Consider the following 16,012-nt stretch of genomic DNA (forward strand, 5'->3'; position numbering starts at 1 on the left):
GTGTAGCTATATTTCTGTGTATATGTGTATATATCTGTGGTCTATTTGCACATGGATGTCAGCTAAGGACAGGTACATATGATGTCTTTTTGGGCAATCATTGTAATGATATCTGTAACCATGATATGTAAACAAACAATAATTGCTTGGTTGAGGGAGGTGTGTGTGAGAACCTAGACTACAGAAAGGGGCAAATGCTTCAGGAAAGGAGAAAAATGAGAAAATAGGAACTGATTCTGAGTGATTACTTACAAGAAGTAGTCTTGCATTGGATTTTGCCAACACTTATGGCCTAATTCAAGCTAATGCTGGTGTGAGTGCTGGAAAATAAAGCAGTACAAAGACCCTATCTAATAAGTAAATGTCAGAGTTCTTATTCTACTTTACATATCTCTACCTACTTTATAATTGCAAATTGATTCCTTTATTATAATTGGCACAATGGAAAACTCTCTATCCTTGTTTAAGTTTGCAGATATCCCAATATATTTTGTTTCATGTAGAATTATAAAAGAATGATGAAAGCTAAATCTTGGCTGTTCCACTTTAGGATATTAGCAAAACCCCAGAGTGAATTTTGGACTAATTCCCAAAGCTGGTGCTACAGTATGAAATACTTGGTATATAATTAGCGGGCAGTTTTAATTAAAAAACGCATGCTTACCTCTTGATCAGCATTTACATCAGCCCCACTTTTTAGCAATATCTCTGCCACTTTCTCACCATCCTTCACCCGAGCTGCAATGTGCAGTGGAGTCTCCAAAGCCTATAAAGTGGAACCAACAGCAAAAGACAAACAAAAATAAGCTCAAAGGGCCAAAACAGTTCCACCGTGTAAGAGGCATTTTGCTTTTACAATTCTACATACATTAATGCAGAATTCCATTTTTTCAACTTGCTTCATTCCATCACTTCAAATTCACATTCAAGGTTTCAGTGGTGCTAACATGGGAAAGAAACTTGCAATTCTATAGGCGCATGTCATGACCGCAGGTTGTTCCTGAACTTTTTCATAACCAACAGTCGGTGTCATTGCAATGTAGCAAAATCAGGTAACAAACCTGTGCACAGCAAGGTCTCATTTGCTGAGAGATGTTTGACCAGTAACCTGTTTTGGTCTTGCTGATTGAGTTGCCCCCAGTATTTCCTGTTATTTCCAGCACAGAAATAGCCATTCAGCCCAATAGTTCCATGCTGCCTGGTGTTTATTCTTGATTTGGACCAGCATGAGGCAAACTGACAACTATTTGCATATATATGGACCACTTTCTCTATTCAGCACAATTTCATATGACCATGCCCTTCTTAAGTATACATGAAACTTTGTTTTCTTCATTCTTTGAGAAAGGCATAGGTTCAGTGTTGGCATTTCAATTTCAAAACAACACTGACCAACAGTCTATAGCGTGAGTCTGACCTCCATAATACATAAGGTCTTATGTTAAGAGCTCACTCTCTCCAAATTAGTCTTGCTACCTACCTTCTGATATCTTGACTTTTCACCAACTTAATAAACTGCTTATAGCTGCCTGAATTTGAGACTTAGCTGTCTGCTTGCTGTTCATCAATAGGACTCAAGCATAATGTGCATACATATCTAGTATAGGAATTGGGATGTCGTGTTGCAGCTGTTCAGACCATTGGTTAGACCACTTTTAAAATACTGTGCTTGATTCTGGTCTCCCTGCTGGAGGAACGATGTTGTTAAACTTGAAAGGGTGCAGAAAAGTTTGACAACAATGTTGCTGAGGTTGGAGGATTTAAGCCATAGGGAGAGGCTGAATAAGCTGGGGCTGTTTTCCCTAGAGTGTCGGAGGTTGAGGGTGAACTTATTGAGGTTTACAAAATCATGAGGAGCATAGATAGGGTGAATGGCCAAGGTCTTTTTTCCCAGTATAGGGCAGTCCAAAACTAGAGGACATAGGTTTAGGGTGAGAGGGGAAAGATATTAAAGGGATGTAAGGGCAACCTTTTCACGCAGAGAGTGATACGTGTATGGAATGAAACTGCCAGAGAAGTGGTGGGGGCTGGTACAATTGCAACATTTAAGAGGCATCTGGATAGGTATATGAATAGGAAGGGTTTAGAGGTATATGGGCCAAATGCTGGCAAATAGATTAATTTATGACATCTGGTTGGATTGGGCTAGTTGGACTAAAGGGTCTGTTTCTATGCTGTACATCCCGATGACACCATAACTCTGCTGACTGATTTGTAGCCTACCCTGCATCTCCACCCCCTTGCCCACTAAATAAGACAGTTGCCTACAAACGATCATGTTAAATTAGTGATCTTAATCGTGGTCAGAAAGGGAAGCATTGTCCAATTATTTCTGTGTGGAATTATTCTCAGTTCCTAAAGGCACAATAATCTACTGAACCCCATTCACTTGCAACAGGAATCCAGTAAAAACACTTTGATCCATCCTTTGTGCAGTCCATCATAATGACACCAATAAATTGAAATTACAATGCCTTATCCAAATGTTTAAGAAACAATGTAAAACTTAAAATAACTGTCTAACAGGCAACTAAGTTTGAGTTAATCATTCTGAGCCAAGATATGCTCTTGGCTCAGAATGATTAACTCGAACTTGGTTGCCTGTTAGACAGTTATTTTAGGTTTTACATTGTTTCTGCCTTCCCAAATACATGTACATTCTGTCCCTCAGGATTCCCTCCAACAACTTGCCCACCACCAAGGTCAGGCTCACCAGTCTATAGTTCCCTGGCTTGTCTTTACTGCTCTTCTTAAACAGTGGCATCACGTTTGCCAACCTCCAGTCTTCCGGCACCTCACCTGTGACTATCGATGATACAAATATCTCAGCAAGAGGCCCAGCAATCACTTCTCTAGCTTCCCACAGAGTTCTCGGGTACACCTGATCACCACAGTAAATACTGATGCAAAACATTCATTTAGTATCTCCCCCATTTTCTGTGGCTCCACACAAAGGCCGCCTTGCTGATCTTTGAGGGGCCCTATTCTCTCCCTAGTTACCCTTTTGTCCTTAATATATTTGTAAAAAACCTTTTGGATTCTCCTTATCTCATGTCCCCGTTTTGCCCTCCTGATTTCCCTCTTAAGTATACTCCTACTTTCTTTATACTTCTCGAAGGATTCACTCAATCTATCCTGTCTATACCTGACATGTTCCAGCACTTGGCCCATATCCCTCTAAATCCTTCCAATTTCATGTCCCCATCCTGATACCTTTTAAATGTTGTAATTGTACCAACCTCCACCACTTCCTCTGGCAGCTCATTCCATACACGCACCACTCACTGTGTGAAAATGTTGCTGCTTAGGTCCCTTTTAATTCCTTCCTCTCTCACCGTAAATCTATGCCCTCTAGTTCTGGACTCCCCCACCTCTAGGGAAAAGACATTGTCTATTTACTCTATCCATGGCCCTCATGATTTTATAAACCTCTATTAGGTCACTCCTCTGCCTCCGATGCTCCAGTGAAATCAGCCCCAGTCTATTCAGCCTCTCTCTGCAGCTCAAATCCTCCAACCCGCAGCAACCCCCTGGTAAATAATTTCTGACGGAGAAGTCAACGTTTTGGTAGAAGAAGAAGGGTTAATACTCAAAATGCTCATTTCTCCATCTTCTGGTGCTGCCTGGCTTGCTGTGTTCTCCCAGCCTCCCTGCTTGCCGACTTTGGAATCCAAAGTCCAAGGGGGATGCAGTCCAGCACAAAACAAATAAAAAAGAAAGCCCACTGACTCTACCACCGCACCCACTGTCAGAGCGGGCAGGAGGTTCAGTCCTGGGGGTGACCCACAGCAGCATCACCAGCAGAATCAGATTGTCGAGAACACTGGCGTCCCCGCTGGTGCTTCCGCAAGTTGCGGGACACCATGAACCTCGCCCGCACTCAGGGCAGGCGAATGGCCTCTCCCCAGTGTGGACTCGCTGGTGTCCCAGCAGGGCAGAGGACTGGGTAAAGCCCTTCCCGCACTCGGGGCAGCTGATGGGCCTCTCACCCGTGTGAATCCGACAGTGGGCCAGCAGGTCGGAGGAATTGCTGAAGGCCTTCTTGCACTCAGGGCAGCTGAGGGGTGACCTTATAGAGGTTTACAAAATTATGAGGGGCATGGATAGGATAAATAGGCAAAGTCTTTTCCCTGGGGTCGACGAGTCCAGAACTAGAGCGCGTAGGTTTAGGGTGAAAGGGGAAAGATATAAAAGAGACCTAAGAGGTAATTTTTTCACACAGAAGGTGGTACGTTTATGGAATGAGCTGCTAGAGGATGTGGTGGAGGCTGGTACAATTGCAACATTTAAGAGGCATTTGGATGTGTATATGAATAGGAAAGGTTTGGTGGGATGTAGGCCGGGTGCTGGCAGGTGGGACTAGTTTGGGTTGGGATATCTGGTCGGCATGGACAGGTTGGACTGAAGGGTCTGTTTCCATGCTGTACATTTTTATGACTCTGTGTGCTACTTAAAACACTTATTCTTTTTTAGTTTCTCATGGAATGTGAGTGTCACCGGCTGGACAAGCATTTATTGCCTGTAAGTAAGACAAAGAATTTCAGATGCTGAAAGTCTGAAATGGAAATAGAAATTGCTGGAGAAACTCAGCAGGTCTGGTTGCATCTGTGGAGAGAGTAACAGAGTTAACATTTTGGATCCAGTTACCCTTCTTCAAAACACTCATTGGCCATGCTTAGTTGCCCTTTATTGGGTGGTGGTGAGCTGCCTTCTTAAACCATTGCAGACCATGTAGGATAGACCCAAAATGCTTTTAGTGAATGAATTCAAAGACTTTGATTATTGTAGAAGTTCTACGGTAATGAAAGAAGGTTTAGCAATTTCTCAGGGTAACTCTAGATGGGTAATACAGTTAGCCAACAGTACTGACATTGTGGAAAGAAAGTGAGAAAACATGCATTGTTCTTCAGTCCCTAGTGCATCATAGGCCAGATCTTACCTTGCCCCCTTTAAGCTGCACCTGGGCCCCAAAGCCTAGCAGAGTCTGTACCACCATGGGCTTGCAGTGCTGCACTGCAATGTGTAGGGCTGTGTAGCACTCCTTTGTTTTAGCATCAACGTGTGCTCCCTTCTGGAGTAAAGCTTTCACAACAGCTGTATGGCCTTTCCTTGCTGCAGCATGCAGACAGACTGCTCCTGACTGGAGAAAGAGGAAAGAGAACCATCTGAGAAAATAATAACAGAACAAACAACTCAGAGTTTTGTTACCAGGCCTGAAAAATATCCTTAGGAAATTCTGTTTCTGCATTCACACAATTGATTGTCTATTACTGAAGAATTAAAAGTGCCAATCTATTTTTGTGTTGGACCTTTTATTAATTACAAATAATTTTTGTATATATTACCTAACATCAAATTATAGAATGTGCATTGAACACTCAAGCTGTTTTGCAAATTTGGAGCATATTTCTTCACTGCTGCAATTTTCCAGGTTTCGTGACAATTGTCAGTCGGTCAATGTGAGATAATTTCCCCTCACAAAAGAGCAGGCAAGGTAGCCCTTCACCACAGGGAGCAGAATTTTCCAATCCTCTGAACAATATGAGCCCTGGCGAAGTTAGGGAAATTGCATGGCCAGCCATGCAGCATTGAGATTGAGATCAAAATACCCCATTGTATAACGCAGTGTTAAACGATGAGATGGGACTTTTACTGATGAACTGCGAAAGGCCTATTTTTATGCATTGATACTGCATTAATCTTAATCTTGCCTCATTAATGTGTAGTTTTCCATTCTCCTACCTGCTGGATAGAAGCTAGATGGTTACCTGGTGACTCCAGCTCACTGCTTGTTCTCCCATCTTGGACACCAGGTGCCAATATCTCAGGGCACACTCCAAGGGCAGTGACTGCATGCACACTCTGTCCAGGAAGTCTGACATCAGAGACATACCCGCCTCACCAAAGCATCATGGCACATCTCCGAACCACATACTGATTCTCCAAATCAATGCTGCATTTGGACCACACTGACAGGACTCAACACAATGCTGCCGCCAGGACATTTTGCATTCAGGGACAGGCACCCAGCTCATGGATTTAACCATGGAGCATCTCGGGGTTGCTTGCTCACTCACTCTTTAAGTGCTCACTCACTTTGTGCACATTTTCATGTTCACCAATTCCCTCCGCTGTCTTTCCTTTCTGTGCTTTTCCGCCTCAGCCAAAGGCTGGAAGTACTGCTTTTCTGACTTGCCTTTTAGAACAGGCAACTTGCTGTGTTTGCCAGCAGTAATCAGTCACAGGAGTTGGACATGTTGCTATATGCTTCATTGCTACATCAATCCCACACTCACACCATGTGCCAAACAAAGTGCAAGTGCTTCAAGCAAATGTGCATTGGCTCAAAGTCTAAGGAGCATAGTCCATAGCCTAGACAAGGGAGGCGACCTTCAGTTTGGGAACAGTAAGTCAACAGCTGTCTCCTGTATGAGTTCAGAGATTTAGACAATAGACAACAGACAACAGGTGCAGGAGTAGGCCATTCAGCCCTTCGAGCCTGCACCGCCATTCAATATGATCATGGCTGATCATTCCTCATCAGTATCCTCTTCCTGCCTTATCTCCATAACCCTTGATTCCACTATCTTTGAGAGCTCTATCCAACTCTTTCTTAAATAATTGGGCACAGTCAGTCAATTACTCGGGATGGCCAGGGTCAGGGTTCATACCTCTCCAGTCAAGAGAGTTGGCCATGGTCAGCTCTGTGGATCCAATGCAAACAGACTGGTGAATAGTGGTAAGTCAGTTGGGGTATCGGTCAGGGGTTTGAACACTGAGCATCTCCGGCTTGCTATCTAAGTTGCTCAAAATGAGTGGACCACAATTATTCTGCGGGCATCCATCCATTAAAAGTCAATAGGAGGTTATCAGGAGCCAGTGCTGCAAGAGGGAAGCTGGGGAACTAAATAGTTGGGATTGGAGACTGTATGGCCGGATGCAATGGGGAAAGCAATTGTAAAGGGGAGCAACTCAATATATAACTGGAAGAGATATTACAGCATTGAGGGAAAGTGGTAATGTTGAAAGGTAAGGATGGTCATCGACTGTCAGCATATCCTGTCTTGCTTGAAGGAAACAGTGCACAACTATACCATTGGTTCTGCTATAACGCACGTTTCTTCAATGCAAATTGGCTTCAATGCAATTGAAGAATTTAGACCGTTATTTATAGAACCTTCCTTACCTGTATTGGCTATAATGTGAGTCCGGCTGCATTAGTTTAAATGGCAATTTTTTTACAATGTGAGATCGCACAAGAATGGAACTATCATGATGTATCAGAACCGACTGTACCTGATATGTTGGGTCGATGTGCCTAGGGCTAGGGTGGATAAAACAGACAGATGCAGAGGTAGTTAGTGATGCTGGGTGGGAGTGTTGGAGTTTTAAAAGGTTGGCTGGGAAAGCTACTGAGAAGTATACATTCGGGGGCTCACCAAGGGTAACAGGCTGAGCCTGAGACTCTGTGTGATGAGCAATTCTGTTTCTATCAATTGTGCTGTAAATTGCAAGTGCACAATGGAGCTGAAAATGGTGGTGACCACATGTGAAGTGAGCAGGCTATGTGTTTCACATTGAATGAGATGGGGCTTCAATTATGAATGAGGTGAGGTCCTATTAGCTTTACACAGACACTCATATCGTAAGACTGAAAGACACCTGAGGCCACCAATTGCTGGGGTGGTGGGAGTCTGCCCTACATAAATGTCAATCTTAGGCATGAACCTGTGTGCAGTCCAATCCTTGCTTCATTCATTCTTGACCCTATCTTGCAACATCACACATCAATCCTACCAAAGCCAATAGTCCACAGGCAATGTTTTGTGACCTGGCAAGATGAATCCTAGTTGTGAAAGTAACAATCATTTTCCAAGTTTTCAAAGCCTTCACATAAGGCAAGAGACGATCACTTCACATCTTGGACCATTCGACATCGTGGAATGATAACGATAGATTAGCTTTGCACCTTCTCTGGTCGAGTTGTGGCCAAATAGATATAAACACGCAGAAAAATGAACATATAGTTACAGATGTGAGAATGTATTTAAATTGAAATGCTTCCAATTGTTTCTTGATATTACATGGAGTGAATCAAATTGGCTGAAGACTGGTATCTATAATATTAGGGACCACTGGAAGAGTCTACTGGATCTTCCATTTGGCATTTCTGGCTGAAGATTGCTATAAAAGCTTCAGCCGTATCTTTTGCACTGATGTATGGGGCTTTTTCCTCATTGAGGAAGAGGACATTTCTGGAGCCTCTTCTCAGTGAGTTATTTAGTTGTCCACCGTCCAGAGTTTGGAGCTGGAAAAGCACAGCAGGTCAGGCAGCATGCGAGGAGCAGGAGAATTGACTTTACGGGCATAAGCCCTTCATCAGGAATGGGCTTATGCCCGAAACATTGATTCTCCTGCTCCTCGGATGCTGCTTGACCTTCTGTGATTTTCTAGCACCACAGTCTCAACTCTGATTTCCAGCATTTGCAGTCCTCACTTTCTACTATTTAGTTGTTCTCCGCCATTCACAACCAGATGTGGCAGGACTGCAGAGTTTAGTCCTGATCCATTGGTTGTGGGATTGGTTAGCTCTGACTATCACTGATGCTTATACTGTTTGGCTTGCAAGTAGACCTATTCGGTGGCCTCACCAGGTTGACAGTTCATTTTCAGGTATGCCTGCTGCTGCTCCTGGCATACCCTTCTGCTCTCTCTATTAAACCACAGGTGTGTAGAATAGGCTTCAGTGTCTATGAGTGCGCCATGTTTGTACATTTCTTCCCAAGTTGCTGGGACATGGATATTTTGGCATCTCCACTGGATTGGTCCCCACTGCAGCGAGGGTCAGGATCCTCTCTTCATAAATGATGAGAAGCCAAATGTTGGCTATCTTATCACCCATTTTGGCTTTTCCCACCTGAGAATAGGCCATTTTCCTACGGAATGAGAGAAAAGCAGGGACTGAACAAGATGAAAGTTGGTGGCTCAGCTGTTAGTGCTGATGCAGATTGGGGACAAGTGATGAGGTGCCCTCATTGAGTGAGTATACGGAACAGAGGGCATGTAGGCTTTGTCAATGTGGGGGTTAGATGAGAGAAGATATTTCGTCCAATAGCGAGAATGGAAGACCATGAGCATTGGTGAGAGGTGGTTGCGATGGGCAGAGATGCAACGTGTGTGAGGTAGCAGATCTTGGCACTTACCCTGGTGGAGCAGCAAAGGTCACCACACTGCTGGGACATTTCACAGAACTGCACTGTCAAGGTAACATAGATGGCAACCTCACAGCAGGCTGGAATTACTAGGTGTCCTGGTCTCCTCTGTTGGTCCTAGGGGAAGAGGAGTGCTCCATTGATGACAACTGGTAGATCCCCATCCGCAAAGTGGGGCATTAATTTCCCCTCACTGGCCATTTCTGGGACAACTCACAAGGACTGTGGAAGACCGACAGCACACGAATGGATGCACAGTGGCCATCTAAATATGGCACCAGTGCCTGAATTCTCAGAAGGTGCCAGCAGAGAGGAGCACTCCCACCTCTGGTGAGAAGGATAGGGAATGAGTGGAGTGGTATGGAGCTTTGGTAGACAAAAGTGAGGACTGCAGATGCTGGAAACCAGAGTTTAAATCAGAGTGGTGCTGGAAAAGCACAGCAGGTCAGGCAGCATCCGAGAAGCAGGAAAATCGATGTTTCGGGCAAAAGCCCTTCATCAGGAATCCTCTGATCTAAACTATGGAGCCATGGTGCATGGTGAAGGAAGTGAGTCTGGGACACACGCATGAGAAAACTCACCTGCCCACTCAGGGTGAAAACTCACCAAGAATGATACTTAGCCAGTTTCTGGTAAGATTCAGCCCAGAGTCAGACACTCAGCGGTGGTTAACCCTCTCCCTTCCTTACCCCCAGTAACTCCCCAAAGGACAGGACTCAGGCAAAATGAGGAGCTTAAAACCTCATGGTCACTGAGACACAGGAGGGTCTCTTACAAAGTAAAGCAATGCAGCAACAGAAGTGATGCTGAATTTGACTGTTGCTGAGAAAAGAATACATTTCCGAATTATTCTGCAGCTTTTTGTTTTGCACTAATCAGGACATGTGCAATTAAATACATGTCCATTCAGATGTTTGCAGCAGACAAGGTACTGATTGTACCCTACCAGCAAACAAGTAAACAACTCAAAATACAGTTTTCAATAATGGTTGTGATTCTATTACTGGACAACATTTATTAAATAACCCCCCAGTGTGTTACTTTGAGGATAAATTTAGGATTGTCAGTCCAGCTTGCAATGGGGCACTTGCACATACTGAAGGCTACATATATAAATTCACACGGTGCTTTATTTTCATATCTGATAAACAAATGTACACACTGTGTCTGTTTCTACTCAACAAAACAGGTGACAGCCACACTCCAGTGCTTCGGTCAGCGCAATGCTACATCAGGGTCAACATGCCAGGTTTATTAATTGTCAGTCATCACCTAGCGTGTGCATTCCCTATGGCAATGCCTCCTCTAATCACAATCAACTTGCCAACCAATCAGCATTCTTCTCCTATACAGTACAAATGCTTTTTTCCCTTTACATTTGTATTTCTTGTGAATCATCCTGATGAGTCTCAGATGAAAAACTTTGACAACATGTCTTTTTCAGCAACATTCACGTTCCTTCTACTAATGACTATTTGGTGAATCGTTCCTTCACGGAAGATGAGAATGAGCCACAGAGATAAATGCCACTTCTTTGATTTGATGAATTTGAAAAATATGCTGCTTTTTTTTCAAATTTCCTTTCCTGAAGCTGCAAACCAGTGGGCTGGTCCATCAAAAGTTGCAGTCCACTGGCACCTGAGAAATGGGATCCCTCATATTTGCTGATGATTGTGAATTGATTTTCAACACAGCCAAAGTTAGGTCACCATATCAGCAACCTTTCTTGACTTCCTCCCTTAATCAAACTCTGATACCACTGTAGCATTGCTACCTTGACAGAGGTCAATTGACTCCTTGCAGACTGGTTGAGCTTGAGAACATTCCAATGTCTGCATCAATTCACCCAGTGCATTTAATCCAAAACCAGAAGCAAAATGCTATGGATGCTGGAAATCTAAAATAAAAACAAAAAAAGTGCTAGAAAAAAACTGAGCAGATCTGGCAACATCTTGGAGAGAGAGAGAGAGAGACAGAGAGACAAAAAAACAGGAGTCCACATTTTGAGTCCACATCTTTGGAAGTGAAATTCACTGACGCATTGCGCTGAGCCATGCTCAGAGGTGGTACTGAATGGCAAATGCTCTGGATTTCTGAGTGAGGTTCCCTTCCTTCAGAGACTTCTGAATGGACCTCTCAAGTTTTAAATTTAACGTTGATCTCTGCAGCCATAATATTGTATTCTTCCCTCTGTTCTATTACCCTAATGCCACTTTGTATGGCCTGATCTGCATGTACTGCACGCAAAACAAAACTTTTCACTGTACCTAGGCACATGTGACAATAATAAATCAAATCAAATCAAAAGAATAGATTAATACAGAAGGAGAGTTCAGTCCAAATCTACAATCATCCATGCAGCAAATCTGTGCCCAGAGGGTCAGTGGTCAAAGACCAAAAAAGTAAATAAAACAATCATAAAAAATGATGTGTTCTACCTTATTGGGCATATGCAAAGGGACTCCTTTCTTCAGAAAGGCCAGTGCTGTGTCAGGGTGGCCACATTGTGAGGCAATGTGCATCAGGGTACTTCCATCCTGTAAGTAAAACAAGTAAAACATATTATATGCAGGTCACAAGAATATATTTGTTTCATGGTGATTGGCTTAAATGGTTTAATTAAACTAAGCACATGACCAGTCTGAAGCTGCAGTCAGTCTCTGCAGCTAAGGCACTGAGACATACAAGTCAAATTCCTCATCTTTTCTGACTAACTGCTCTTCACCAAGGTAGCAGATGTCACTGAGATGAGGAGGAAAAAGAAAATAAATCAGCTAGATCTACATGCATACAGTTTTGCCTGGTTGGCTGTTAAAGATTCACTATGTTTATGTTGCAATGCTGACAGTCTAGCATTAGTTTCCCTAGAACCCTGATTTACGTGCCAGTTCGGGTTGTGCTGGCATCCCCCATGTGCAGTGATATGTATTCAATGGCTGTTCACAGTTTGGTGCCAATGTCTATATGCATTAGTGTCTCTGGTGTTTGACTGACAGTGGGGCATCGGTTGCAGAATAGGATGAAGTTCAGCATTGTTGCACCTGTTTTGTGGATGTGAAAATATCGATAATGAATTCTAAGGCAGAGTCCAACACAAGGTTTCCGGTTCCTGATTAATTCAGTGGGCTTTTGACAAAAGTAGCTGTGGCTTTGAAATCTCATCCTCATTGCACATCACTAGAATCTGAGTCTGGCACCCTGTCACCAATTCACCCTTTATTGACATGTGTACTTATCTGACACTGCTCTGGCTTCCTCTGAGCCAGCTCTCAGAGTAAATCTCTGACACTCCTGTCATTATCTGTCAGCCAGGGCTCCTTGATTGGACCAGTTTAACAGCCCCAATCGGGGAACTCATATTCTATGTGGTCTACCTGGCTGACCTTGTTATAATCACTTCATAATTAATCCTGGTTTTAAGCATTTTGCAATTTTTAGCCAATTAGAATACAGTTGATTAGCATGCAGTGTAAGTTGTTTTTTATTTGCTGATATACTTGTCTCATTTGTGAGCATTAATGAAACATAAACTAACATGAATAGCTCCTTGCATAAATATTGTTGCAGTAATGCACTGTTTATGCTGTTGGGCTGGTAAATCCAGAGTTAGTACTAATGGTCTGGACACATGAGCTCAAATCCAACATAGAATTTCGGGAATTGAACACTGAGTTAAATAAATTGTGATCCTTTTCTTTAAAAAATCGAGTCTCAGTTACAGTGAGGTTGAAATTATTGGATTATTGATTGTGAGCTCAGACAAAAACAAAAGGAGGCATTCATAAGGTTTCGGAAACTGAAGATAGACAGAGCCCTCAAAGAATGTAAATAAAGTAGCACAGAAATTAAAGAACAACTAAGGAGGGATAAACAGGACCATGGCAAACAGGATTAAGGAAAAACAAATTGTTCAGGTTTATTAGCTTTATTGTGATCCTTAGGGAATTTTTAGTATAATTAAGAACTTAATACCACCTGATGAAAAACAGGACAGGCTCAAGAGCCTGGCTACTTTCCAATAGTCAGGATATTTCTTTTCCATAGTAATTTTTCTTTCTGTATTGCTTCTGGGTTTTATCCTGTTTGCCTTCTTTCTGTGATTTCTGGTGTTGAGACAGCAGGAAGAATTTATTTACAATTTCCTGCCAACCATTTTCACTTGGTTTAACCTGTCATGTGTCCTTGCGTATTTTGTAAATCCTATTAATTTAAGATACGAGGGAGGCATGCCAGCATTTGAAAACTGTGAACGAAAGAAGTACCTTGGTTCGGGCTAACACGTTCGACTTGAATTTCCCAGTCAATACTTCAACTGCATTTGTGTGTCCTCGCTCGGCAGCGATGTGTAATGGGGACCGATCCAGCTGAAACACAGAGGAGACACTGATGATTCTACCTCACGTTTAGACTTATAACTCTGTTTGCATTAATTATGCCTGTCAAAGCCGTGCAGATTGCTTTTATATTCTCTGCAAACTTCATTTTAATTGCCCAGAAATAAAACAAATTGCAGTTTTTGTTCAGGCATTCACAAAATCACAGAATTATTACAAGCGAAGAATGTCTTACGGCTAATTCAAACTCATCCATCCAGAGTGACCTTAGTTCACCCTCAACATGAGTGCTCCATTCAGTTCTGGGCCAGGAAAGATACGAAGGCAATAGAGATGGAGCAGAAAATATTTAAGACAATGGTACGAGGGATGAGAGACTTCATTTTGCTGACTGATTTCCGGGATTATTCTTATTCAGCAAGAAAAGATTGAGAGGAGATTTGAAAGGTATTTAAAAAATGTGTGAGGGGTTTAGACAGAACATATCGTTAGATAAACTTCCACATGGTTGAAGATTTGAAAACCAATGGATATCATTTCAAGCTCATTAGCAAATGAATCACAGGCGACATGAGGGAAAACAACGTTTTATGCAGGTGAGTGATTAAGATTTGGAATGAATTACTTGAGAATGTGATGGAGGCAGACACAATTAGGGCTTTCAAAACAGAATTAGATAATTAAATGGAAATAGTAGATTTGAAAGATTAAGAGGGAAGAAATGGGAAGTGGTTGAGTTGGTCTTGTAGAGGGCTAGCATGGATGTAATAGTATGAATGGCCTCCTGTGCTGGATGCAGTCTGTGATCCTAAAATTCCCCTTTACTGTTCTTAAGTGGTATTTCCACATTTTTATAAAGAATTTCTGAACAATAGCCCATGAAGATGTTTTACTGATTGTCAGTCATCACTGGCAAGGCAGCACTTGCTGCTCACTGTTGAAATGAGTGACTTGGTCAGCCATTTCAGAGATAACCACTTTGCTGTGGATCTGGAGTTACATGTAGACCAGACTGGCAGCTTTCCTGCCCTGAAGGACATTATTATACCAGATCGTCTTTTACAACAATCAGTGGCAATTTATAATTACCATTAGCCCCACTAACTTTGGATTTTATTAACTGAATTTAAATTCCAACAATTGCTACAGTCACCTTAGAACCTGTGTCTCCAGATCCTTATCCCAGCCTTTGGGTTATTAGTCCAATGATATTATCACTCCACCACTGCCTCCTCTCACACCACAGAGGACAGAGTATTGAATCTTATTATACTGTTGCTGTTTTATTAAGGAACAATGCTGGATTATCTTTTCCTTGTATTTTTAACAATCAGGTAGTGTCCCTTCCTCTGAGAATGAAGCTCTGGCCTTTATGGCCAAATAAATTAATTGTTAACCTGCAAATCCTGTTTATGATGTGCAGTAAAAGCGCAAGAATCTCCTGGTCAGTGACATCTAGGAGCTACTGCCTCCCTATGTCAAAAAACTCTATGGAAAACCTCTTTCTCACTTTGAGTGATTGCTGGTGATGAGTGGGACTTTTATCAATCTAGGTACCACTTAGAGCTGACCACTCAATATTGCTGTTCCAGAATTTTCCTCATACTTCAATTATTCCGTTAATTCTTTGGCAAGGAAACAATTATGCTGAATTGTTATAAAAGTCATTAATGTCCTTCAATCTTCTATCTGTTCTGTTCTCACAGATGAGAATGACAGTATGTTTAATTTGTGAGAAAAAGGACTTATGTTTGAAGAAATGTATTACACATGAGGACTTTCTTGATCTGAGAGTGCCCTAAAGTATATTTACAGCCAATCAGCTTTTTTTTCTGGAGTATAGTCACTACAGGAGATGGAGATGACAATTTGCATACAGCAGATTATCACACACAGCAATGCGCTGTTGACCAGATTATCTTTCTTGAGAAAGACCGAAAGAACTGCGGATGCTGTCAATCAAGAACAAAAACAGAAATTGCTGCCAAAACTCAGCAGATCTTGCAGCATCTGTGAAGAGAAATCAGAGTCTGAGGAAACGTTATCAGACCCAAAACTTTAACTCTGATTTCTTTTCACAGGTGCTATTAGACTTGCTGAGCAATTTCTGTTTTTATTATCTTTCTTGATGTTGGTTAGAGGATAAGTATTGGCTGTGATGCTAGTGGGGAAAAGGGTGGGTTCTGGGGACTCTGGGGTCCAGAATGGGCTCCATTCCTCTTCTTTGAGTTGTTTCACGAGAGGGGCCTTTACTGCATCCAAAAGACAGCAACATCAATTGAGCAGCACTCCCTCAGTACTTCAGCTTTCTGCTTCATTTTTATTTTGTGAATTGAAAATTATATGTACCTTGTCTGTGATGTTTGGGTTGGCTTTGTATTGATAGAAGACTTTCAGCATCAATTCATCCCCTTCCCAGGCAGCAACATGTAAGGGAGTCTGACCATCATCCTACATTGCAGAATG

At 42.4% G+C, this 16,012-nt stretch overlaps 1 protein-coding gene across 1 annotated transcript in view; it reads right to left on the bottom strand.

Annotated features, from left to right (window-relative positions):
• Window positions 1-16,012, bottom strand: part of trpn1 (transient receptor potential cation channel, subfamily N, member 1) — a 221,600-nt gene that overhangs the window by 101,480 nt on the left and 104,108 nt on the right. The window contains exons 7-11 of the mRNA XM_043687825.1: window positions 15,896-15,997; window positions 13,475-13,576; window positions 11,651-11,749; window positions 4,940-5,140; window positions 665-766 (exon numbers count right to left, since the gene is read on the bottom strand). Coding sequence (XP_043543760.1) covers window positions 665-766; window positions 4,940-5,140; window positions 11,651-11,749; window positions 13,475-13,576; window positions 15,896-15,997 — 606 coding nt within the window. The remainder of the gene's footprint in view (window positions 1-664; window positions 767-4,939; window positions 5,141-11,650; window positions 11,750-13,474; window positions 13,577-15,895; window positions 15,998-16,012) is intronic.

This window comes from Chiloscyllium plagiosum, chromosome 4 (genome assembly GCF_004010195.1).
Source record: "Chiloscyllium plagiosum isolate BGI_BamShark_2017 chromosome 4, ASM401019v2, whole genome shotgun sequence".
Lineage (NCBI taxonomy): Eukaryota > Metazoa > Chordata > Chondrichthyes > Orectolobiformes > Hemiscylliidae > Chiloscyllium > Chiloscyllium plagiosum.